The 26,278-nt window shown below is 47.1% G+C and overlaps 1 protein-coding gene across 2 annotated transcripts in view; it reads right to left on the bottom strand.

The window, feature by feature from the left end:
- Positions 1 to 26,278, bottom strand: part of DOK7 (docking protein 7) — a 197,372-nt gene that overhangs the window by 44,689 nt on the left and 126,405 nt on the right. For both annotated transcript variants that reach the window (XM_077280060.1, XM_077280061.1), the window contains exons 8-9: positions 13,416 to 13,464; positions 89 to 160 (exon numbers count right to left, since the gene is read on the bottom strand). In XM_077280060.1, the coding sequence (XP_077136175.1) occupies positions 89 to 160; positions 13,416 to 13,464 (121 nt within the window). The remainder of the gene's footprint in view (positions 1 to 88; positions 161 to 13,415; positions 13,465 to 26,278) is intronic.

The following is a 26,278-nucleotide window of genomic DNA, read 5'->3' as shown; positions in this document are numbered from 1 at the left end:
GACATAAATTTTAATTTTCTTAAATGTTAGCACATATTTCTAAGTATACTTTATAAAGTTGTTACCTCTTATTTTTTATGATACTTACCAGTGACAAGTAACATTGGTGGGACTTTGTGAGGTTTATGTGCTCCTGATGATGCCAGGGCAGAGGTGGCACCTATAAAACCATTACAAAGAACACAGATATTTATAAATAACAATTCTATATCTTCCATTGTCCTCCATTTTTTACTTATTCTAAAGTTGCTTCCAAAAGTAATTAAAGGAAAACTTAACCTTAAAGTTAATGGTAAAAATAAATAGAATAAAAAATAGTCCTCATTGTTTGTCAGGCTATAGGATGTTTTACATGTTCATAGAACAGTCCTTTAAATAGCTGCAGAGAGCAAAAGGTTAATATTCTTCTGATTTGTTCCATTTTTGGCAGGGGAATGAAGAAGAGGATTAGGTTTGTCCAAAGGGTGGGACTCAGTGGAGTAGTGTGGCGGTGGAGGGCAGCACACAGAAGGGGAGGGAAAATTTTGCCTCATCATTGGTACATCTTCTTGGAGCAGCACAAGGGCATAGTCAGTGAACGCCCAGTGGCTGGAAAACTAGATAAGAAAAGCAGCCAGTGGCCATTTTGACATCTCAATCAGTGCCACAGTAGTTAGGGTAAGTTTGCCATTGGCTGCTGAACTCTGCATAGACAGCAACTGAGATTACATAGCTCTCAGTAGGATGAAATGAGCATTGTCATCTCAGTTGCTGCCTATGCAGAGTGCAGCAGTTTATAACAAACTCATCTTGACTGCTTTGCTCTGCCAAAACAGCAACTGAGATCTGCATCATGTTCTCCCTCGGCGTCCTGTCTCTCCTCTCACTTGTAAATTTCACTGGCAAATTTAGGAGAGACATATCTTCAAGGAAAGCTATCCCAAAGTTAAAGAAGTGTCCCATGTTAAAAAAAACAAACTCACTAAATAAACAACTAACATTTTAATAAACGTCAATTTTTATATATATTTGTTTATGCCTAAGGTTAGGGCTAGGGTTAGTAATAGAGTTGGGATTAGGACTAGGGTTAGAGCTAGGACTAGTGTTAGTATTAGGGATTGGACAGGGGCTAAGGTTAGGACTAGGGTTAAGGTTAAGGCTTCTTTTACACTTGCCGTGATTTTTGCGGCCCTAAAATACACGGCAAGTGTAAAACCAGCCTAAGACTAGGGTTAGCACCAGGAAAAGGCAAACAAAGAAATAATGGGCCCCCATAGCAGAAGTCCTAAATGGGCCCCACCACAAAAAAACTAATATTCAGCAGGGTCACAGGAGAACACATCTCACAACTTTGCAGCCCTTACAAAGTAATTTAGATCCTATTAAAGCCCACTCGCTAAGATACAACTTTCATGACCCCCAACAGTAATTCCTCTACAGTGCTCTCCACATGCAATGCACAATATGATGACTCTACATTACCCCACGCCCGAAAAGTATAACACTCCCACAGTAACCCCAACACAGCATAATGCTCCTACATAATGCTCCCGCAGTATAAAGACCACAACACAGCCCTCTTCACAATATGATGGCCCCAACACAGCTATCCAGATTATATGATGGCTCCCACGCAGCCCTCTATATGGTATAATGGCCCTCCAAGCAGTATAATGGCCCCCACACCCCTCCAAATAGTATTATGGCCCTCCACACAGTATAATGGCCCTACACACAACCATCCACACAGTATGACGGCCCCAACACAACCCTCCACACTATATAATGGCTTCCACTTAGTATAATGCCCCCATCTAGCCCACCAAACAGTATAATAGCCCACATACAACTCTCCACACAGTATGATGGACCACACACAACCCCCCACACTGAATAATGGTCCTATATACAGTATATGGGCCTTCAACACAGTATGATGGTCCATCTTCCCTCCACACAGTATGATGGACCCCACACAACCCTCCACACTGTGTAATGGTCCACACACAGTATTTTGGCCCCCACCAGCCCTCCAAGCCCCCACGTAGCCCTCCTAACAGTAAAGAACCCTCCACATAATATGCTAAACCAAATACAACCCTCCACACATCTAATGGTCCGCATACAGTATAATGGCTGTCACATAGCCCTCCAAACAGTATAAGGGCCCCCACATTGTCCTTAAAACAGTATAATGGTCCTGACATAGCCCTCCAAAAAGTATTATGGCTCCTACACAGCCTTCTAAACAGTATAGTGACCCCCAAACAGCTGTCCAAACAATACAATTTGCCCCCTCACAGCCCTTCAAACAGTATACCTGTTCCCCACACAGCCATCCAAATAGGATAATGACCCCCACACAGCCCACCAAATAAGATAACGACCCCCACTCCCCTCCAAATAGAATAAAGGCTCTCAAAATTAACTCATTGATTTAAAAAAATAAATAACTCACCTCTCCCCGTTCCCCCGCTGCTCCAGTTTCTGCAGCGTTTGGCATGTAGCTCTGTACAGCGGATGTGATGTAGTGACATCATGACGCCTGCTACGCGGAGACGCCAGAGCTCAGGTGCACAGGGAGAATGATGGATCAGGGAGATGATGGCACCCTGTTCCATAATTGCTTTCTACTGTGACTGCATCCATGATGCAGACACAGTCAATATTAGACTGGTGGAAAGGACGCTCCTCTGATTAGGGGGAACTTGCCTTCTCCAGTTCATTGACGACCAACGCTATACCACTGGCAAGGCAAAAAGAGGCAGTCATGTCTCCAAACTCTATTAACTTGCAGATATGGGGTTAATCTGCAGATTATTACAGTTCCAATGTTGTCTGGCCACCTTATTGAAGGTGTGGCTACAGGAAGGAAATTATCTTTATTCTTCCCAGTAGCTGCCAGCTTTCAGTCATGCAGGCACCGCTCAGTATACCGTGAGCAGTGGTTGTAAGCACACCTCGGCTCTTTGATTGACAGATTGCTCTGCAGCACATCAGGGCGCTGCGAACTGTCCATCATAGTTCTGGTACGTGCTTACAACCACTGCTCATAGTATACTGAGTGGTTCTGTGAGCGGTGACTGTAGCCGCTCAGGACTCACCTCTAAGTTCTTTTCCTGCTGGTAGCTACACATTTAGTAAGATGGCGGACAGCATTAGAAAGCTATAAACCTGCAGATTTACCCTATATCTGCATTTGGAGACATGAAAGATTCCATTTCAACCTCTTCACGCCGCAGCCCTTTTTGATTTTGCGTTTCCCTTTTTCACTCATCTTCTTCCCAGAGAGGTAACTTTTTTATTTTTACCATCAATATGGCTGTGTGAGGGCTTGTTTTTTGCACAACAAGTTGTACTTTTGAACAACATCATTGGTTTAAATATATTGTGTACTGGAAAACGGGAAACAAATTCCAAGTGTGGTGAAATTGCAAAAAAATGCAACTCCATAACTGTTTTTTGGATTTTTTTTACCATGTTCACCAAATGCTAAAATATACCTGCCATTATGATTCTCCAGGTCATCACGAGTTCATAGACACCAAACATGTCTAGGTTCTTTTTTATCTAAGTGGTATAACAAAAATTCCAAACTTTGCAAAAACAATAATTTGCGCCATTCTCCGATACCCGTAGCATCTCCATTTTTCGTGATCTTGGGTTGGGTGAGGGCTTATTTTTTGCGCGCTGACCTGACGTTTTTAATTATACCATTTTGGTGTAGATACAATCTTTTCATCGCCCGTTATTGCATTTTAATGCAATGTTGCAGTGACCAAAAAAAACTTAATTCTGGCGTTTTTACTTTTTTTTAATTATTTTTATAACTTGATAGATCGGGTGATTCTGAATGCGTCAATACCAAATATGTTTTGGGGTTTTTTTTTTAATTGTTTTATTTTGAATGAGGCGAATGGGCGGTGACTTAAATTTTTCCATGGGAGACAAGAAGCTGCAGCTGTCTGATCGCCTCTGCATCATACAGGTGATGCTCAGATCGCCTGTGTGTAGCAGAAATGCTCACTTGCTATGAGCTCCTGCAGACCCCGGGATGTCCTGCCAACCCATCGGCAACCCACGGTCATGTGACACAGGCGGTGATGGGTGGGATTAGTGACGCTCTTCCGATGCGATCATTACATTAAATGCTGGTGTCAGAGATTAAAAGCGGCATTTAACGGGTTAACAGCTGCGGGTGAATTGCGATTCCACCCATGGCTGTTAGGGGCATATGTCAGCTGTTCAATACAGCTGACATGTGCCGGGAAAGATGTGGGCTCAGCGCTGGAGCCCACATCAAAGGGAGGGACACAACATGTGCTGTACTGCGCGTGTCGTGAAGGGGTTAAGCGAACCTGTCAGCAGGATTGTGCACAGTAACCTACAGACAGTGTCAGGTTGGTGCCGTTATACTGATTACAATGATACTTTGGTTGATGAAATCCATCTTGTGGTTGTTGTTTAATCTTTATTTTCAGCTTCTGACACTGATCCCTCACTGACCTGCCCCCCAGTTTACATAATGAATATGATATATATTTAAAACATGAAATCACCTTTTTAAAATATCTATCTATATAATCGTCTAAGGGGCACTTCAGTCTGTTTGTCTGTCTGTCTGTCTGTCACAGAAGTCCCAAGTCGCTGATTGGTCGCGGCCAGCCGGTCACGACCAATCAGCAACGGGCACATTTCGGCCGCGAAATGGCTGCTCCCTACTCCCCTGCAGAAAGTGCCCCCTCCATACCCCCCCCCCCCCCGTCAGCGCCCGCCGCCCACATAGCGTTTTAGCAGTCCGTTAAACCGACTACATTACACCGCGGCATAACGCGGTGTAACGCAGTCTGTTAACGCTGCTATTAACAATGTGTGACAAACTTTTTACTATTGATGCTGTAAAAAGATATAATGTTAAAAATAATTAAAAAAATAAAAAATGGTGCTATTCTCACCTTCCGCCATCCACCGATGCGAGCGAGCGGCGAGGCTGCCGCCAGCATTCCGTCTCGCGAGACCGCTAAGTCATCTGGGTAATTTCGCAATGCATCACTGGGAACGGAAGTGCAGCGCCCCAGAGTCCTGGTCGTTGCAGTACTGATGCTCCGCCGCTAAGGGGGGCTGTGGTACGTCTGATGGCACTGAAGGAGTTCACCTGACCAGGTATCACAGACACCAATACACTTCACAGTCTGGCCTCCAGGGGGAGCTAAGGGTTCTATTCATTAGGCCACTCCTCACAATCTGGTAAAACTGGGGGTTGGATAGGAATTTAGACAGAAAGCTGACTGGGGATCGAACAGGCAACATCCCGTGGCAGGGGGTGTTGCAGGGAGAGACTCAGGGGGGTCCCTGTCAGGGGTGGGATCCTGACAGAGGCCTAGCGAACAGAGAGAACGTTACGGGACCGCGCCTGCACTAGATAGCGGCGGTACCCTAAGAAAGGACAAGAAGCGAGGTTTATTGTGCTGAGTGAGAAACGAGATCAACGCAACAAGGAGAAACACCAGTAGGAGTCGTGCTGTAAGACGAGGCAACATCCTACTGAGGCGCGCAGCCGGTGGCCGGAACGCCGAGGAAGTACTAGGCTCCAAGCAATACTTCAAACCTACGGCAGGACAGTCAGCTAGAGGCGGGCTGTCTCACACAAATCACCTACGAAGACATAGGGGGGCAACAACAGGAGGAACTCCGGGCCTACCCGTCATACGGGTGCGTCCTAGCCATATCATCTGGGGGACGAGGAAGAACATCATCTAATCGAGTTGTGAGGGAACACGAGAAACAGACACAACAGTTGTGGGGACTATCCCGTAAGCACAGCAGGGGAGGACCACAACACCTAGCGCTAGAAGGTAGGCACAGATTTCCACCTGTAAAGGGAACTCTGGAGGTGCCATCGGACCGGCCGGACTTGCGCAGCCCGGTTAACCGTATTCCGGATTGAGGATCCTGAAGCCTTCAGTAAAGAGGTAAAGAGACTGCAACCTGGTGTCCTCGTTATTTACTGCGACCGGCCTGCACCACATAATAACCACCCTACCTCCACCTTCATTGTACGCCCCTCAGCAGGGTCACGGGCCGGGTCTAGCCACCGTGACAACCCCAGAGCAGAGACTCAGAGGCCCGGTACCGGGTATCCCCTCGGCCCTGCGACGGTGGGGGCGCTACAGAAGCTGGCGGCAGCCTCGCACGCATCGGGACAACTTTGGTACACGCCGGAGGGTGAGTATATAACTATTTTTTATTTTAATTCTTTTTTTTAACAGAGATACGGTGCCCACGCTGCTGTATACTACGTGGGCAGTGTTATATACTGCATTGGCTGTGTTATATACTATGTGGCTGCTATATACTACGTGACTGCTGTATACTACGTGGCTGTGCTATATGCTACATACTACGTGGCTGTGCTATATATTACGTGGCTGTGTTATATACTACGTGACTGTGTTATATACTACGTGGCTGTGCTATATCCTGCACCCCGAACCCCCGACATCCAGCGCTCCGAACCCCTGACATCCTGTGACCAATCAACGACAGACGCAGTCCAGCTGCGAATTGACGCGGGGTTTAAACCACGCTTTGCAGATTGGTCGCGCCTGGCCGGCCGTCACCAATCAGCAATATTGGCGCAGTATTTAAAGACCGCTTCGGTCATTGGTCGTGCCCGGCCAGCCGTAACCAATCAGCGATATTGGCGCGGTATTTAAACACCGCTTCGGTCATTGGTCGTGCCTAGCCGGCCGTGACCAATCAGAGTCAGGCGCAGTCCGGCCGTGAATTGGCGCCAGATTTGAACCACGCTTCACTGATTGGCCAGCCGGGCGCGACCAATCAGAGATATTGAGGGGAATTTAACCCCCACTCACAGCGCGACGTACATACATACATACATATTCTAGAATACCCGATGCTTTAGAATCAGGCCACCAACTAGTATATAATATTCATTATGTAAACTGTTAGCAGGCTGCATTATGAATACCTAATCAGAGCACCACATGAAGAACCCCCACAGGCCGCCCCGGAGCACAAGCATATCATTAACTCAAAACTAAAAATAATGATTAAACAACAAACACAAGACGGATTTCATCGCCAGGTATCATTGGATACCTATTGGACAAACAATCAGCAGATTTGGGTTCCAGTATCATCTCTATGCTGATGACACCCAATTATACACTTCTTCCCCCGACATCACCCCTACCCTAATTCAAAATACCAAGGATTGTCTGTCTGCTGTCTCTAAAGGCCCCGTCACACATAGCGATTTACCAACGATCACGAGCAGCGATACGACCTGGCCGTGATCGTTGGTAAGTCGTTGTGTGGTCGCTGTGTGGTCGCTGTCACACAGACCGCTCTCTCCAGCGACCAACGATCAGGGGAACGACTTCGGCATCGTTGAAACTGTCTTCAACGATGCCGAAGTCCCCCTGCAGCCAGGGCCGTATTTGCCACTAGGCACTTGAGGGCACGTGCCTAGGGCGGGGACAGGCGGGGGGGCGGCACCTGAGCAAGTGTTTTTTTTTTTTTTTTTCTTTTTTTTTTTTTTTTTTGAATACTAGTTCTGTGGGTCCCTTCCTGAAGACAGGGGGCGGCAGAGCGGCAGCCAGAACACGTGGTGCTGGTGCCGACTCTCCCTACTCCCCCTCACAGTGACCTCACTGACCCCCTGCTTACAGCCTCACTGGTGGTGCCGGCCGGAATGTGACTGCTGAGGTGGAGCGGCGGCGCCCTGTGTGCCGACCCTGGGTCCTGTCCTGGACTCGCACATTGCTGGCCTGGAGCTGGCGGACTCGCGGACAGTAGAGCAGTACATGCACAGTAAGGCTACTTTCACACTAGCGTTAACTGCAATACGTCGCAAATGCGTCGTTTTGCCGAAACTACGCATCCAGCAAAAGTTCTTGCTGGATACGTTTTTTCGTCATAGACTAACATTAGCGACGCATTTGCGACGCATTGCCAAACGGTGCGTCCGTTTTGCGACGCTTGGGCGTGTGGTAGCGGACCGTCGGGAGAAAAAAACGTTACATGTAACGTTTTTTGCTCCCGACAGTCCGCTTTTTCCGACCGCGCATGCGCGGCCGGAACTCCGCCCCCACCTCCCCGCACTTCTCCGCACCTCACAATGGGGCAGCGGATGCGTGGGAAAAATGCATCCGCTGCCCCCGTTGTGCGGCGGAGACCACGCTAGCGTCGGGAACGTCGGCCCGACGCACGGCGACGGGTTGTTCCCGACGCTAGTGTGAAAGTAGCCTAAGTAGTGTACTGTCTCTGTCTGTAATGATCTCCCTCCTGGCTCCTGCCTGCGCGCTGCCTGCTGCACGGCTCTCTCTGTGACTCACCTCATGGTGCTCACCCCTTCCCTCACATTCCTCAGCCTCGTTTCTTCCTGTAGTGCCTGAGGCTGGAGGAGCCATGCAAACACAGAAGCCCTGAATGTATGATGTCTGTTTGATCTTTCCTCCCGGCAGACGGACCCAGAGAGTGAGTGGTGGGGTATAATACACCCCCACTCACTATATCTGGGTCCTGGGAGCAATCATTGCCACTGCTGGTGTGCAGAGCTGTGTGTGTGTGTGTGTGTGTGTGTGTGCGGAGCTGTGTGTGTGTGTGCGGAGCTGTGTGTGTGTGTGCGGAGCTGTGTGTGTGTGTGCGGAGCTGTGTGTGTGCGCGGAGCTGTGTTTGTGCGCGGAGCTGTGTGTGTGCGCGGAGCTGTGTGTGTGTGTGTGTGCGTGTAGCTGTGTGTGTGCGCGGAGCTGTGTGTGTGCGCGGAGCTGTGTGTGTGCGCGGAGCTGTTTGTGTGTGCGGAGCCCTGTGTGCGCGGAGCTGTCTGTGTGTGCGGAGCTCTGTGTGCGCGGAGCTGTATGTATGTGTGTCTGTGTGGTGCTGTATGTGTGTGTGTGCGGAGCTGTCTGTGTGTGCGGAGCTGTCTGTGTGTGCGGAGCTCTGTGTGCGCGGAGCTGTCTGTGTGTGCGGAGCTCTGTGTGCGGAGCTCTGTGTGCGCGGAGCTGTATGTATGTGTGTCTGTGCGGTGCCGTATGTGTGTGTGTGTGTGCGGAGCTCTGTGTGCGCGGAGCTGTATGTATGTGTGTCTGTGCGGTGCTGTATGTGTGTGTGTGCGGAGCTGTCTGTGTGCGGAGCTCTGTGTGCGCGGAGCTGTCTGTGTGTGCGGAGCTCTGTGTGCGGAGCTCTGTGTGCGCGGAGCTGTATGTATGTGTGTCTGTGCGGTGCCGTATGTGTGTGTGTGTGCGGAGCTCTGTGTGTTCGGAGCCCTGTGTGTTCGGAGCCCTGTGTGCGCGGAGCTGTCTGTGCGCGGAGCTGTCTGTGTGTGCGGAGCTCTGTGTGCGGAGCTCTGTGTGTGCGGAGCTGTATGTATGTGTGTCTGTGCGGTGCTGTATGTGTGTGTGTGTGCGGAGCTCTGTGTGTGCGGAGCTGTATGTATGTGTGTGTCTGTGCGGTGCTGTATGTGTGTGAGGCTGTATGTGTGTGTGCAAGGAGCGGAGCTGTATGTGTGTGTGCGCAGAGCTGTATGTGTGTGTGGGGCTGTGTGTGTGTGTGCGGAGCTGTATGTATGTGTGTGTCTGTGTGGAGCTGTACGTGTGTGCGGAGCTGTCAGTGCCAGTGTGTCACCCCATCCCGGACCAACTTTTTACTATTGATGCTGCCTATGCAGCGTCAATAATAAAAAGATATAATGTTAAAAATAAGTAAAAAATTTAAAAATTGTGCTAGTCTCACTTTCCGCCGTCCACCGATGCGCACGATGCTGCCGCCAGCTTCCGTTCCCAGTGATGCATTGCAAAATTACCCAGATGACTTGGCGGTCTCCGCTAAGTTATCTGGGTAATTTCGCAATGCATCACTGGGAACAGAAGCTGGCGGCAGCATCACGCGCATCGGGACAGCTTCGGTGGATGCCGGAGGGTGAGTATATAACTTTTTTATTTTAATTTTTTTAACAGGGATATGGTGCCTATACTGCTATATATTACGTGGGCTGTTATATTCTACGTGGGCTGTGTTCTATACTACGTGGGCTGTGTTATACACTGCGTGGGCTGTGTTATATACTGCGTGGGCTGTTATATACTGCGTGGCCTGTGCTATATACTATGTGGGCTGTGCTATATACTACGTGGCTCTTATATACTATGTGGCTGTGTTATATAGTATATAATACAGCACTGAGGGGGTATAGAGCTGGAGTAACAGATCTACTCCCTCATTTGCATATGTATGCAAACTGATTTCAGATGAATGGACTGAACATGTAAAAATATTGCTGGAATTGTCTTTGAAAGAGCTACATGGGCATATACATAGATTTGGACCCCTTACTGATTCCCTATGGGACTTGCGAACATGTGCAGCACTTGCGGTTTTACACTTACGATGAGACAAAAAAACACTACTAGCAGCGTTTTTTTCCGTTGCTGCAAGTACCGCATTTATCGGATCGCGGCAAAACTGCAAGTGCGGCACATGTCCGCAAGTCCCACAGGGAATGAATGAGACCGAACGCAGTGTTGCCATAAGTGATGCGTTACGTGGCAGATGCAGAAAAACTGCCGGATCGGCCACGAATGGTAAAAATCGCTGATGTGAAAGTAGCCCAAGTCACTGCCGACAGTGTCTGCATTAGTCATACTGACCAGTGGGGGAGGCAGCACGAAAAGTGCCTAGGGCAGCAGAAACTCTAAATACGGCCCTGCCTGCAGCACCCGGGTAACCAGGGTAAACATCGGGTTACTAAGTGCAGGGCCGCGCTTAGTAACCCGATGTTTACCCTGGTTACCAAAAAAAAAAAAACAGTACATACTCGCCGACTGCTTCCTGCTCTGACTGAGTGCCGCCGTACAGTGAGAGCAGAGCGCAGCGGTGACGTCACTGCTGTGCTGTGCTCTCACTGTACGGCCGGATCTCAGTCAGAGCAGGAAGCAGACGGCAAGGGACCTGACGGACATCAGATGGTGAGTATGTACTGTTTTTTTTTTTTTACATTTACGCTGGTAACCAGGGTAAACATCGGGTTACTAAGCGCGGCCCTGCGCTTAGTAACCCGATGTTTACCCTGGTTACCAGTGAAGACATCGCTGGATCGGTGTCACACACACCGATTCAGCGATGTCAGCGGGACCTCAACGACCAAAAAAAGGTCCAGGCCATTCCGACACGACCAGCGATCTCACAGCAGGGGCCTGATCGCTGGTAGGTATCACACATAGCGAGATCGCTACTGAGGTCGCTGTTGCGTCACAAAACTTGTGACTCAGCAGCGATCTCGCTATGTGAGACGGGGGCTTAACATCATGTCCTCCCTCTATCTGAAACTAAATCTCTCCAAAACGAAACTTCTTGTGTTTCTCCCTTCTACTAACCTCACTCTTCCCAACATCGAAATTACCCTGGAGGGTTCAACCATAACTCCCAAGCAGCATGCACTCTGTCTTGGGGTCATATTTGACTCCGAACTTTCCTTTACTCCCTACATCCGATCACTCACTCGCTCTTGTCACCTGCATCTCCAGAATCCGACCTTTTCTCACCTTTGAAACTGCTAAGACTCTTACTGTCGCTCTTATTCATTCTCGTCTGGACTACTGCAATTCTCTTCTAATCGGTCTCCCTCTTACCAAACTTTCCCCTCTCCAATCCATCTTGAATGCTGCAGCCAGGGTCATATTTCTGTCCAGCCGCTTCACCGATGCCTCCATCTTGTGCCAGTCATTACACTGGCTACCCATTCGCTACAGGGTCCAGTATAAACTCTCTCACCCACAAAACTCTCCACAGTTCTGCACCGCCTTATATCTCCTCTCTCATCTCTGTCTATCGCCCCACACGTGCCCTCCGTTCTACAAACGACCTAAGACTAACATCCCCCGTAATCCGAACCTCGCACCTCCGTCTCCAAGACTTCTCTCGTGCTGCGCCAGCTCTCTGGAATGCACTTCCCCAGACGGTCAGACTGATACCTAGCCCCGACCTATTCAAGCGCGCTCTAAAAACCCATCTCTTCAAACAAGCCTACTACATCAACTACTCAGTAAACTAACTTTGCCCTGTTCCCTCCTTCCAAATATTACTCTGAATCTGCACCCTACTATTCATCTGTCCCCACACCCTCCATGCACATGATAACTGCACTTGATACTTGACTATTGCACTTAAACACACGGGCTGATGACCGGATCATGCAGTTTTATATGAAAATCCCTATGTATTATAATTGCCAGAACTGTAATAACAAGCACTTTTCACCTATTGTGTCCCCCCTTTTCGTTGTAGATTGTAAGCTTGCGAGCAGGGACCTCACTCCTAATGTCACTGTTTAAATTGTCTTAACCTGTATTGAATTTATTGTTTGTACATGTCCCCGCTTAATTGTAAAGTGCTGCGGAATATGTTGGCGCTATATAAATAAAAATTATTATTATTATTATCATTGTAATCAGTATAACGGCGCCGACCTGACACTGTCTGTAGGTTACTGTGCACAATCCTGCTGACAGGTTCCCTTTAACAACCTTTTGTTCTGCTGCAGACAGTTATCTTACAACCAGGAACAGAACAATGAGGAGGAGGAGCACAGCCGGGCTCTGGAAACACACACAGAAGATTTATTTATATCCTCCTCAGTTTTAAATGCATTACAAAATAAAATTGGAAAGGAGATTAAGAAATTAAATTTTTAATATATATTGTTTGGGGGGGGGGGATGGGGAGGAGTTTCTTAGTGTTTTTTTTCACAATAGATATCCATGATTCAAAAAAAATATATATATTTAAAAAAAAAATATGTCTGCCTATTAGATGTGCCTGGCATTGCAGTTTACCTCTTACTAAAGTTACTACCTTAAAATGAACGCAATACCAGGCACAGCTTATAGACTCGCACAACAATGTTTTGGGGGAAAAAAGCAGATCTTTATTTCTTACCCCTTTAAAACTAAAATGAATTTGTTTTGTAAAATGTTCCTGTTTTAAGACCTCTTAATTTATTCTAATAGATAATTTGCTAATTGTCCAGCTTCCAGAATAATAAATAGAAAGGGTGGCTGGCAATTTTTTTTTATTCAGACATTTGCACAATCTTTAATGAAAAATATGGACCATAGAAACAGGGGAGAATAAAATACCCATAGGGCCACAAAGCAACGGTCCGCCTAATCTTTTTGTCACCTGAGAAATGCTCAAGGAATGGAAATGTGATTGCTCTTCCTTTACCCTGACAGTCGTCTACATTTCCCTTTCCTACTCTTCATATATCAGGCATCTTTAATGTTGGAAATTAGCCCCTTTTACCTGCCACTCCCCTACTACCGAAGGAAGACGGGCTAACTGGCCATGTGATTATATCAATACGTGACACATATCAGGGGACTGTTTTGTTTTTATTGCCAAAAATATCTGCTTACCTTGCAGGGGTGCTGTCGATACAACTCCTGGGTGAAGGGCTGTGGCTCCCTGAAGGAGAGACATACAGATTAGATGGAGAAGACCTATACTTCTATTTATCAGGTGTAATGACTAATGTTTTTCAACCAGTACCGAAAACTTTTGTACATTCCTTTTTTTACCAGGTGTAAATGCCGCTGTTCTCCAGATTCCGGCGTTGTTTTTCTTTTGTACCAGTGCCTCTTAGATCTTGAGATATGGCCCCCTTTTCCCTGTGTATACAGTAAGTCTACTCTTGTTAACCAAAGGGGCATGGTCATCAAAGGACTCTACAGGAGTCTTGTTGAGAAAACACACCCATTTAATTAAGACTAGATTTATAGATAGGGAAGAGGGGGCTCTATCTCAGGAACTGAGAAGAGCAGGAACAAAAAGAAAACAATGTTAGATTTAGGAGAACAGAGGCACTTAGACAAGGCAAAATGGCATATTTATGGCAAGTAACAGGTCCCCTTTAAACAAACATGAAAGAAATGTAGACATACTGTAGGACTTTGGAAGAGGAGCTAAGCTGCTCCCCAGGGAATGGTAAGAGCTGACTGGTGTGGGGTGGGGGTGAACAAACCCCTGCTGATCTGATAGTGGTGGTCTGTTCTAAGGATCAGTTGTCACTGACACCATATACCACTTTAAGGGCAAAAGGACCTGGTGTTAAAGGGTTAATAGAACAGAAATTAAAATGGGATTGACACCCCTATAAAAGGGTAAAAATATATCTGGTCCTTAAAGGGAACCTGTCACCCCCAAAATCGAAGGTGAGCTAAGCCCACCAGCATCAGGGGCTTATCTACAGCATTCTGTAATGCTGTAGATAAGCCCCCGATGTATCCTCAAAGATGAGAAAAAGAGGTTAGATTATACTCACCCAGGTGCGGTCCTGGTATGATGGGAGTCGCGGTCCGGGGCCTCCCATCTTCTTACGATGACGTCCTCTTCTTGTATTCATGCTCCGGCGCAGGCGTACTTTGTCTGCCCTGTTGAGGACAGAGCAAAGTACTGCAGTGCGCAGGTGCTGGGCCTCTCTGACCTTTCCTGGCGCCTGCGCACTGCAGTACTTTGCTCTGCCCTCAACAGGACAGACAAAGTAGTCCTGCGCCGGAGCCGCAGCGTGAAGACACGAAGAGGACGTCATCGTAAGAAGATGGGAGGTGCCGGAAGAGACCGCGACTCCCATCATACCAGGATCGCCCCTGGGTGAGTATAATCTAACCTCTTTTTCTGATCTTTCAGGATACATCGGGGGCTTATCTACAGCATTACAGAATACTGTAGATAAGCCCCTGATGCTGGTGAGCTTAGCTCACATTCGATTTTGGGGGTGACAGGTTCCCTTTAAGGAGGTAATAAAATGAACATTGACGGAGAGTGGACTGGACAACATTGACGGAGAGTGGACTGGACTTCTGTGCTGATAAACTGTGGATAGTGCAGCCAAGACGTCAGGCAGAATTTCTGATTCTACAAGTTCCCTGGAGAAATGTCATGTTTCTGTGATATCCCAAACGTATAATAAGTCCTTTCTATTCCAGCTTCCGGTGTTCTCCTCGCAGCCCCGCACCATGTTCTGTGTTGTGTATGGGAGAAGTCTGCGAGGCACTGAAGGATTGTTACTAGATTCCTGCTTATTTTAAAAGTGCAAATTGGTTTCATTAAATTATTCAAAGGCTGATTCCAAACTGCGTGAGCGGCATGCATGTGCTGTAATGGTGACGGTTTCTCTTAGGCCTCGTGTTGAGTCACACCGGCATGGGAAGCTAATAAGCGCACAGCCCATTTACTCTGGAGATTATAGAGAGCCCATCACTTCATACACCCCTGCTTGTTCCTAGTCATACAGACTGCTCCGCGTCCTGAAACTAATGTCTACCACCAGTAATAAGGATGATATGGAGCTGTGCACACACCGGCCCCATCACGCAGATGTACAGTATGTGTGTCCGGGGGTAATGAGAACAGGCAACGCCCGTCACAAATGGAAGCTGCAACCTGGCCAGAAGCAACATCTATCTATTGTCTGTCTGTCTATCTATCTATCATCTAATATCAATCTCTTATCTAGAGTTAGTATGGGTGGGAGAGGATGAATGGGAAAATCATCTAAGCACTTTTGAAACCATCAACATTTCCCTCAGAGTCAGATTTAACTTTTCTTTCTCTAGATCAGACCTATGCAAAGTGCAGTCATCGGGCCACATTCAGCTCTCTGGCAGTTCCAATCCGGCCCACAGACCAGGGCCAGTGTTAGGTGCAGGAAGACCAGGCAGCCGTCTAGGGCCCGCGCTCCTTCAGGGGCCCCCAGCCAGTGGCTGCTATGGGGCTCCTGAGTAAGAGGGGCCCAGCACCGCCCCCTCCCTGCATTGCGAATAGATGCCGATAAAGTTGAACGCAGTGATGGAGGAGGGAGCATCATGTGACACTCCCTCTCCTATCCCTCCCTCTCTGCCTGCGACTCAGCATGCTTCAGCTGAGGAGCTGGTGAGACCCTGAGATGCTCTGCAGAAGCCAGAGCAGCAGGGGGACAAGGAGGAGAGGTAAGTATTGTGTATGTGTATGTGTTTGTGACTGCATCATAGTGTGTGTCTCTCTGCATTATAATGTATGTGTGTGTGTCTGCATTATAGTGTGCGTGTCTGCTGCACGATAGTGTGTGTGTGGAAACTGTAATATACTGTGTGTGGGGGGACTGCACTATACTGTGTGTGGGGGGGACTGCACTATACTGTGTGTGGGGGACTGCACTATACTATGTGTGGGGGCTGCATTATGCTTTGTGTCTGTTTGTGGGGGGCACATTATGCTGTGTGTAAGGCTGCATTATACTCTGAGGGGGTTGATTTATACTTTGGGGGGGCTGGATTATACTGTGAGTGTGTGGGCTGCATTATACTGTGTGCGAGGGCTGCACTATACTGTGTGTGTGGGAGGCTGCATTATACTGTGTGGAAGGCTGCACTATATTGTGTGTTTTTGTTTGGGGGCTGCATTATACTGTATGTAGGACTGCATTATACTATGAGGGGGCTGCTTTATACTCTGGGGGGGCTGCATTATACTGTGTGTGGGGGGCTGCACTATACTGTGTGTTTGGGGGGCTGAATTACACTGTGTGGGGGTGGGGTCTGCATTATTCTGTGTGTGGGGCTGCATTATACTCTGGGGGGGCTGCATTATTCTGTGTGTGTGTGTGTGTGTGTGTGGGGCTGTATTACACTGTGTGTGAATGGGGCTGCACTATACTGTGTGTGTTTGTGGGAGTCGGGCCTGCATTATACTGTGTGTGTATGTGGGGCTTCATTATACTCTGAGGGGGCTGCATTACACTCTGAGGAGGCTGCATTATACTGTGTGTGGGGGCTGCTTTATACTCTGAGGGGGCTGCATTATACTCTGAGGGGGCTATATTATACTCTACGAAGGACCATGGGGAGTGCATTTTACTATATGTACTATATTGGACCTGCATTGTACTGTATCGAGGACTATCTGTACCAATCATTCTTCCTCATCCAGAATAAGGGTAGGTGCACACGGTCAGAAAACGATGCAGGTTAGACGTCACATACTTGTGCAGCGGCCAGATGTTACAGCATAGAGGATGGGATTTCAAGAAATCCCATGCTCACTATGCGTGCACAGATGTCTGCAGCTCACCCGTGGAGACAGACATGCGGCACGTCTTTCCAGACTGCAGCATGTCAATTTATCTTTATTTGTCTCCATAAGATAAATTTCACCTGTACAATGTATTGGACGCAGTAAATGCACACGGTTCAATGAACACATGGGGGTTCACCTGCGTTCAATAGCCGGCAGCACTTTGGATGCAGTGGACATGTGCCCTAAAGAGGCTGGGAAACAAGCATCAAAGACTTCAATATTGTCGATCACTCTTGCTTAGCGGTCTGAACTTAGCGCTTGCAAATACAACAGAAATGTTTCTGTCTGATGGTGTGACATGTTAGCATTTTGGGCCCCACTTTAAACTTTTGCCCAGGGCCCCACTTTATCTAAAACCAGACTGAGACAGTTGAATGGCTGAAATAATGGTTCATGGGTGGCACAGTGGCTTCCCACACCCGCCGTCTATAAGCCAACGTCACTCGCTGTCACTATTCTCCTCATCCTCTGGATTCAGACAGCGGTGAATACATTGGTGGAGGATGACACCACTGGCTTCATCCTCCACCAATCCGCATGTGAGCCAGCAGTCACAATTAGGGTTGAGCGAAACGGGTCGATCATTTTCAAAAGTGGCCGACTTTTGGCTAAGTCGGCGTCTCATGAAACCCGATCCGACCCCTGTGCTTGTCGGCCATGCGGTACGCGACTTTCGCGCCAAAGTCGCGTTTCAATGACGCGAAAAGCGCCATTTCTCAGCCAATGAAGGTGAACGCAGAGTGTGGGCAGCGTGATGACATAGATCCTGGTCCCCACCATCTTAGAGAAGGGCATTGCAGTGATTGGCTTGCTGTCTGCGGCGTCACAGGGGCTATAAAGGGGCGTTCCCGCCGACCGCCATCTTACTGCTGCTGATCTGAGCTTAGGGACAGGTTGCTGCCGCTTCGTCAGAAGCAGGGATAGCGTTAGGCAGGGTCCACTAACCACCAAACCGCTTGTGCTGTAGCGATTTCCACTGTCCAACACCACCTTCGGTGTGCAGGAACAGTGGAAGCTATTTTTTTTTTTTTTTCCTCAGCGCTGTAGCTCATTGGGCTGCCCTAGAAGGCTCCGTGATAGCTGTATTGCTGTGTGTACGCCACTGTGGAAACCAACTGCTTTTTTCAAAGCACATATCCTCTTGTTCCTTCCTTTCTGCACAGCTATCTTTTTTGTTTGTCCACACTTTTTATTTAATTTGTGCATCAGTCCACTCCTATTGCTGCCTGCCATACCTGGCTTAGATTACTGCAGGGAGATAGTAATTGTAGGACAGTCCCTGTTTTTTTTTTTTTTTGTGGGAGATTAAGATTGGCATTTCTGCTACAGTGCCATCCCTGTGTGTGCCATCTCTCACTGAGTGGGCCATAGAAAGCCTATTTATTTTTTCCGTGATTTGTGTTCTAAATTCTACCTCAACACAAAAACACTACATCAATCAGTGGTAGAAAAATATTGGCCTCAGTCAGGGCTTGTGTGCCACTGCTGTGTGTGCTATCTCTCATTCAGTGGGCTATAGAAAGCCTATTTATTTATTTTTTTTTTTTTTCTTATTATTTGGTTTCTAAAGTCTCCCTGAAAAAAAAAAAAAAAAAAAAAAAACAGTGGGAGAGTAATATTGCCCTTTCAGCTTGTGTGCCAGTCTTGACTCCTGGGTGTGCCACCTCTCTCTCATTCAGTGGGCCATAGAAAGGCTATTTATTTTTTTGGTTTTTTTAATATTATTTGGTTTCTAAAGTCTCCCTGAAAATAAAAGAAAAAAAACTTAAAAAAACAGTGGGAGAGTAATATTGCCCTTTCAGCTTGTGCGCCAGTCTTGACTCCTGGGTGTGCCACCTCTCTCTCTCTAATTGTGGGCCATAGAAAGCCTTTTTTTGTTTGTTTTTTTTTAAATATTATTTGGTTTCTAAAGTCTCCCTTAAAAAACAAAAAATACATAAAAAAAACAGTGGGAGAGTAATATTGCCCTTTCAGCTTGTGTGCCAGTCTTGACTCCTGGGTGTGCCACCTCTCTCTCTCATTCAGTGGGCCATAGAAAGCCTATTTATTTTTTTGGTTTTTTTAATATTATTTGGTTTCTAAAGTCTCCCTGAAAATAAAAGAAAAAAAACTTAAAAAAACAGTGGGAGAGTAATATTGCCCTTTCAGCTTGTGCGCCAGTCTTGACTCCTGGGTGTGCCACCTCTCTCTCTCTAATTGTGGGCCATAGAAAGCCTTTTTTTGTTTGTTTTTTTTTAAATATTATTTGGTTTCTAAAGTCTCCCTTAAAAAACAAAAAATACATAAAAAAAACAGTGGGAGAGTAATATTGCCCTTTCAGCTTGTGTGCCAGTCTTGACTCCTGGGTGTGCCACCTCTCTCTCTCATTCAGTGGGCCATAGAAAGCCTATTTATTTTTTTGGTTTTTTTAATATTATTTGGTTTCTAAAGTCTCCCTGAAAAAAAAAAAACCATAAAAAAACAGTGGGAGAGTAATATTGCCCTTTCAGCTTGTGTGCCAGTCTTGACTCCTGGGTGTGCCACCTCTCTCCCTCTCATTCAGTGGGCCATAGAAAGCCTATTTATTTATTTTTTTAAATATTATTTGGTTTCTAAAGTCTCCCTGAAAAAAAAAAAAACATAAAAAAACAGTGGGAGAGTAATATTGCCCTTTCAGCTTGTGTGCCAGTCTTGACTCCTGGGTGTGCCACCTCTCTCCCTCTCATTCAGTGGGCCATAGAAAGCCTATTTATTTATTTTTTTAAATATTATTTGGTTTCTAAAGTCTCCCTGAAAAAAAACAAAACATAAAAAAACAGTGGGAGAGTAATATTGCCCTTTCAGCTTGTGTGCCAGTCTTGACTCCTGGGTGTGCCACCTCTCTCCCTCTCATTCAGTGGGCCATAGAAAGCCTATTTATTTTTTTTTTTAAATATTATTTGGTTTCTAAAGTCTCCCTGAAAAAAAAAAAAAAACATAAAAAAACAGTGGGAGAGTAATATTGCCCTTTCAGCTTGTGTGCCAGTCTTGACTCCTGGGTGTGCCACCTCTCTCATTCAGTGGGCCATAGAAAGCCTATTTTTTTTTTTTTTTTAAATATTATTTGGTTTCTAAAGTCTCCCTTAAAAAACAAAAAATACATAAAAAAACAGTGGGAGAGTATTATTGCCCTTTCAGCTTGTGTGCCAGTCTTGACTCCTGGGTGTGCCACCTCTCTCTCTCATTCAGTGGGCCATAGAAAGGCTATTTATTTTTTTGTTTTTTTAATATTATTTGGTTTCTAAAGTCTCCCTTAAAAAACAAAAAATACATAAAAAAACAGTGGGAGAGTAATATTGCCCTTTCAGCTTGTGTGCCAGTCTTGACTCCTGGGTGTGCCACCTCTCTCTCTCATTCAGTGGGCCATAGAAAGCCTATTTATTTTTTTGCTTTTTTTAATATTATTTGGTTTCTAAAGTCTCCCTGAAAATAAAAGAAAAAAAACTTAAAAAAACAGTGGGAGAGTAATATTGCCCTTTCAGCTTGTGCGCCAGTCTTGACTCCTGGGTGTGCCACCTCTCTCTCTCTAATTGTGGGCCATAGAAAGCCTTTTTTTTTTGTTTTTTTTTTAATATTATTTGGTTTCTAAAGTCTCCCTGAGAAAAAAAAATAAATAAATTAGGTGGGAGATTAATATTGACATTAGTGCTTGAGTGACAGTCCTGCGTGTGTGTCATCTCTGTGATTTTGTGCCACAGAAAACAGAGTGTGTAACATTGTGCCTGATTTTCCTTGTGGTCTCACCAACCTGTTAAGGGATATTGAAATCATACTGAAGTTATAGCTCACCGTGTAAGTTGTTTGACAGCAACAAATAAAGTTACTTTGGTTAAGATTTTAAAACAATGAGGAAGTCTGGTGCAAGAGGTCGTCGTGGGCGTTCATTGTCAGCTAATAATGATGGTAGTGGTAGTGGAGCATCAGGTGGTCGTGGGGATAAAAATATTCCACCTAAGTCTGGAGCTGTGGAGCCAGTTTCGTCGTCAGGCTACACAAGGCCTCGAACGCTCTCTTTTCTGGGAGTAGGAAAACCGCTTTTAAAGGCGGAGCAGCAACAGCAAGTTTTGGCTTACATTGCAGACTCAGCCTCTAGCTCTTTTGCCTCCTCTTCCGAAACTGGTAAATGTAAAAGCAGCGCGTCGCTTGTGGATGTTCACGGTCAGGGACAAGTCGCTTCCTTGTCCTCCTCAGCAAAAACTACAACAAGAGAGAAGGATGCAGCAGGCGACACAACTCACTCCATGGAGCTCTTTACACATACCGTCCCTGGCTTAGAAAGTGAAACATTTAACAGGCCATGCCCATTACAAGTAGATTCTGACATGGAGTGCACTGATGCACAGCCACAGCCAGAGTACTATGCTGCTCCTTTGACTCAGACCACCACATTGCCCTCTCAGGGTACAGATCCACAATCAGACCCTGATGAGACTATGTTGCCCCGCCACGAACGCTATACCACCGACCGACACAGTGACACAGACGAAGTTGCACACGAGCTCGAAGAGGAGGTAATAGATGACCCAGTTATTGACCCCGATTGGCAGCCATTGGGGGAACAGGGTGCAGGCGGCAGTAGTTCAGAAGCGGAGGTGGAGGAGGGGCCGCAGCAGGCATCAACATCGCAACAGGTTCCATCTGCCGGGCCCGTATCTGGCCCAAAACGCGTGTCAAAGCCAAAACCTGTTGGAGGACAGCGTGGCCATCCGGTTAAAGCTCAGTCTGCAATCCCTGAAAAGGGATCCGAGTCTAGGAAGAGTGCAGTCTGGCATTTTTTTAAACAACATCCAACTGATCAGCGCAAAGTCATCTGTCAAAAATGTTCAACTAGCTTAAGCAGAGGTCAGAATCTGAAAAGTCTAAATACTAGTTGCATGCATAGACACTTAACCACCATGCATTTTCAAGCCTGGACTAACTACCAAACGTCCCTTAAGGTTGTAGCACCCTCGGCCAATGAAGCTAGTCAGCAACGCAACATCCCTTCCGTCACTGTAAGGCCACCATTTTCCACACCACCGGCAGTATCTGTGCAGGTTTCTTTGCCAGCCAAAAGCAGTCAGGGTCAGGGAACCACCAGTTTTGTAGGAGGAAATATTGCATCTAGGGCACCGGTGGAAACAATACCGTCTCCAACCGTCTCTCAGTCTGCCATGTACACCGGCACACCCGAAAGTTCCACGATCTCCAGCTCTCCAGTCCAGCTCACCCTACATGAGACTCTGGTTAGAAAAAGGAAGTACTTATCCTCGCATCCGCGTACACAGGGTTTTAACGCCCACATAGCTAGACTAATCTCGTTAGAGATGATGCCCTACCGGTTAGTTGAAAGCGAAGCTTTCAAAGCCCTGATGGAGTACGCTGAACCACGATACGAGCTACCCAGTCGACACTTTTTTTCCAGAAAAGCCATCCCAGCCCTGCACCAGCATGTTAAACAGCGCATCGTCCATGCACTCAGGCAATCTGTGAGTACAAAGGTGCACCTGACTACAGATGCATGGACCAGTAGGCATGGCCAGGGACGTTATGTGTCCATCACGGCACACTGGGTGAATGTGGTGGATGCAGGGTCCACAGGCGACATCAATTTAGGGACAGTTGTGCCTAGCCCACGGTCTAGGAAACAGTTGGCTGTAGGCGTTCGCACCCCCTCCTCCTCCTCCTCGTCCTCCTGCAGAAGCTACAGCTCTTCCACAGAACGCAGTCTGCCAACCACTCCATCGGCAGATGACACTGTTGCACACCAGTTGTCCCATTATGGGCCAGCTACTGCCAAGCGTCAGCAGGCTGTATTGGCTATGAAGTGTTTGGGCGACAACAGACACACCGCGGAAGTTCTATCCGAGTTCTTGCAACAAGAAACGCAGTCGTGGCTGGGCACAGTAGATCTTGAGGCAGGCAAGGTAGTGAGTGATAACGGAAGGAATTTCATGGCTGCCATCTCCCTTTCCCAACTGAAACACATTCCTTGCCTGGCTCACACCTTAAACCTGGTGGTGCAGTGCTTATTGAAAACTTATCCTGGGTTCTCCGACCTGCTCCTCAAAGTGCGTGCACTTTGCTCACATATCCGACGTTCGCCTGTACACGCCAGCCGTATGCAGACCTATCAGCGGTCTTTGAACCTTCCCCAGCATCGCCTAATCATAGACGTTGCAACAAGGTGGAACTCAACACTGCACATGCTTCAGAGACTGTGCGAACAGAGGCGTGCTGTTATTTATTTGTGGGAGGATACACGGGCAGGCAGTAGGATGGCAGACATGGAGTTGTCAGGTGTGCAGTGGTCTAAGATACAAGACATGTGTCAAGTCCTTCAGTGTTTTGAGGAATGCACACGGCTGGTTAGTGCAGACAACGCCGTAATAAGCATGAGCATCCCCCTAATGCGTCTGCTGATGCAAAGTTTGACGCACATAAAGGAGCAGGCGTCTGCACCAGAGGAAGAGGAAAGCCTTGATGACAGTCAGCCATTGTCTGGTCAGGGCAGTGTACAGGACGAGGTAGCGGGCGAAGAGGAGGTGGAGGACGAGGAGGATGATGGGGATGAGTATATTTTTAATGCCGAACCTTTCCCGGGGGCACAGGAAATTGGTTGCGTGTCACGGCCGGGTTCTGGTTTTTTGAGGGACACAAGTGACGTAGATTTGCCTGCAACTGCCCCTCAACCAATCACAACCGGAGATTTGACAACTGGAACTTTGGCCCACATGGCGGATTATGCCTTACGTATCCTAAAAAGGGACACACGCATTACGAAAATGATGAACGATGACGATTACTGGTTGGCCTGCCTCCTTGATCCACGCTATAAAGGCAAATTGCAAAATATTATGCCACATGAGAACTTGGAACTAATATTAGCAACCAAACAATCAACTCTTGTTGACCGTTTGCTTCAGGCATTCCCAGCACACAGCGCACGTGATCGTTCTCACACGAGCTCCAGGGGGCAGCAGACTAGGAGTGTTAGGGGTGCACACATCAGAAGTGGCGTTGGACAGAGGGGTTTTCTGACCAGGTTGTGGAGTGATTTTGCTATGACCGCAGACAGGACAGGTACTGCTGCATCAATTGAAAGTGACAGGAGACAACATTTGTCCAGTATGGTTACTAACTATTTTTCATCCCTTATCGATGTTCTCCCTCAACCGTCATTCCCATTTGATTACTGGGCCTCCAAATTAGACACCTGGCCAGAATTGGCAGAATATGCATTGCAGGAGCTTGCTTGCCCGGCAGCAAGTGTCCTATCAGAAAGAGTATTCAGTGCTGCAGGTTCAATATTAACCGAAAAAAGGACTCGTCTGGCTACCCAAAATGTTGACGATCTAACATTCATTAAAATGAACCACAACTGGATTTCGAAATCTTTTGCCCCACCTTGCCCGGCCGACACCTAGCTTTCCTATGAAAAGCTCTTGCCTGTGAATTACTTTTCTAATGTCTAATTTGCTGCAGCTGATTGTACAGCATACGACATGTTTACACCTCCCTAAATGGCAAAACTCCCCACACGGGGCCGTGGTATCGCGACTTGGCGCAAGCACCCGTGAGACTGCTGTTTGTCTGAAGAGGTGGGTGTGCTCGCTTTTGGTTGACGGCATTGCTACTGGGTCCCTCATAGTACAATGTAGTGTCTCTGGCGGTGGTGGTGCGCACCCAACGTCAGACACACCGTTGTAACATGAGGGGCCCTGGGGCGGTCCCGCCGGCCTCAAGAGAGTTCCCCCCTACCCCAGCTCAAAATGTGCTCTACCACGTGCAAAATTATGTCGCACAGCTCCACCAATCTTTAGTCTATTCGCTGACATCATTCAATGTCTGGCACTGACAATACAAATTTGTAGACATCTATGATGCAACTTAAAGTAGTCTGTGTCTGTGTCCTATATTGGCACCATTAAATAGTTACTGCCAAATTACTATGTCAGAAACTCAGTAGATGAGCCCACCCCTGTACCTAAGTATGCCACCTTTTTTTTTGTTTTGGTTGTTTTGCGAGACATTAACATCTATTTATATTTTGGGAGTACTGGGACAGACACTCCTTGCACTACTCCTCTACTCACCACCAAGCTGCCTGTGTATCCATGTAACCGCTGTAAAGCTGCCATGAGCCTATTGTTTGTTATTTTAGGCCTTTGATAGCCTGTCTGCGGTCCCTACTTTAAATACTCCTCCACTGACCACCAAGCTGCCTGCCCGTGTATCCATGTAACCAATGTAAAACAGCCATGAGCCTATTGTTTGTTATTTTAGGCCTTTGATAGCCTGTCTGCGGTCCCTATTTTAAATACTCCTCCACTGACCACCAAGCTGCCTGTGTATCCATGTAACCGATGTAAAACTGCCATGAGCCTATTGTTTGTTATTTTAGGCCTTTGATAGCCTGTCTGCGGTCCCTACTTTAAATACTCCTCCACTCACCACCAAGCTGCCTGTGTATCCATGTAACCGCTGTAAAACTGCCATGAGCCTATTGTTTGTTATTTTAGGCCTTTGATAGCCTGTCTGCGGTCCCTACTTTAAATACTCCTCCACTCACCACCAAGCTGCCTGTGTATCCATGTAACCGCTGTAAAGCTGCCATGAGCCTATTGTTTGTTATTTTAGGCCTTTGATAGCCTGTCTGCGGTCCCTACTTTAAATACTCCTCCACTCATCACCAGCTGCCTGCCCGTGTATCCATGTAACCGCTGTAAAACTGCCATGAGCCTATTGTTTGTTATTTTAGGCCTTTGATAGCCTGTCTGCGGTCCCTACTTTAAATACTCCTCCACTCACCACCAAGCTGCCTGTGTATCCATGTAACCGATGTAAAACTGCCATGAGCCTATTGTTTGTTATTTTAGGCCTTTGATAGCCTGTCTGCGGTCCCTACTTTAAATACTCCTCCACTGACCACCAAGCTGCCTGTGTATCCATATAACCGATGTAAAACAGCCATGAGCCTATTGTTTGTTATTTTAGGCCTTTGATAGCCTGTCTGCGGTCCCTACTTTAAATACTCCTCCACTGACCACCAAGCTGCCTGTGTATCCATGTAACCGATGTAAAGCTGCCATGAGCCTATTGTTTGTTATTTTAGGCCTTTGATAGCCTGTCTGCGGTCCCTACTTTAAATACTCCTCCACTCACCACC

This window comes from Ranitomeya variabilis, chromosome 1, assembly GCF_051348905.1.
Source record: "Ranitomeya variabilis isolate aRanVar5 chromosome 1, aRanVar5.hap1, whole genome shotgun sequence".
Lineage (NCBI taxonomy): Eukaryota > Metazoa > Chordata > Amphibia > Anura > Dendrobatidae > Ranitomeya > Ranitomeya variabilis.
Note: the sequence above shows the minus strand (reverse complement) of the source record. Positions and strands in the feature narration are given on the sequence as shown.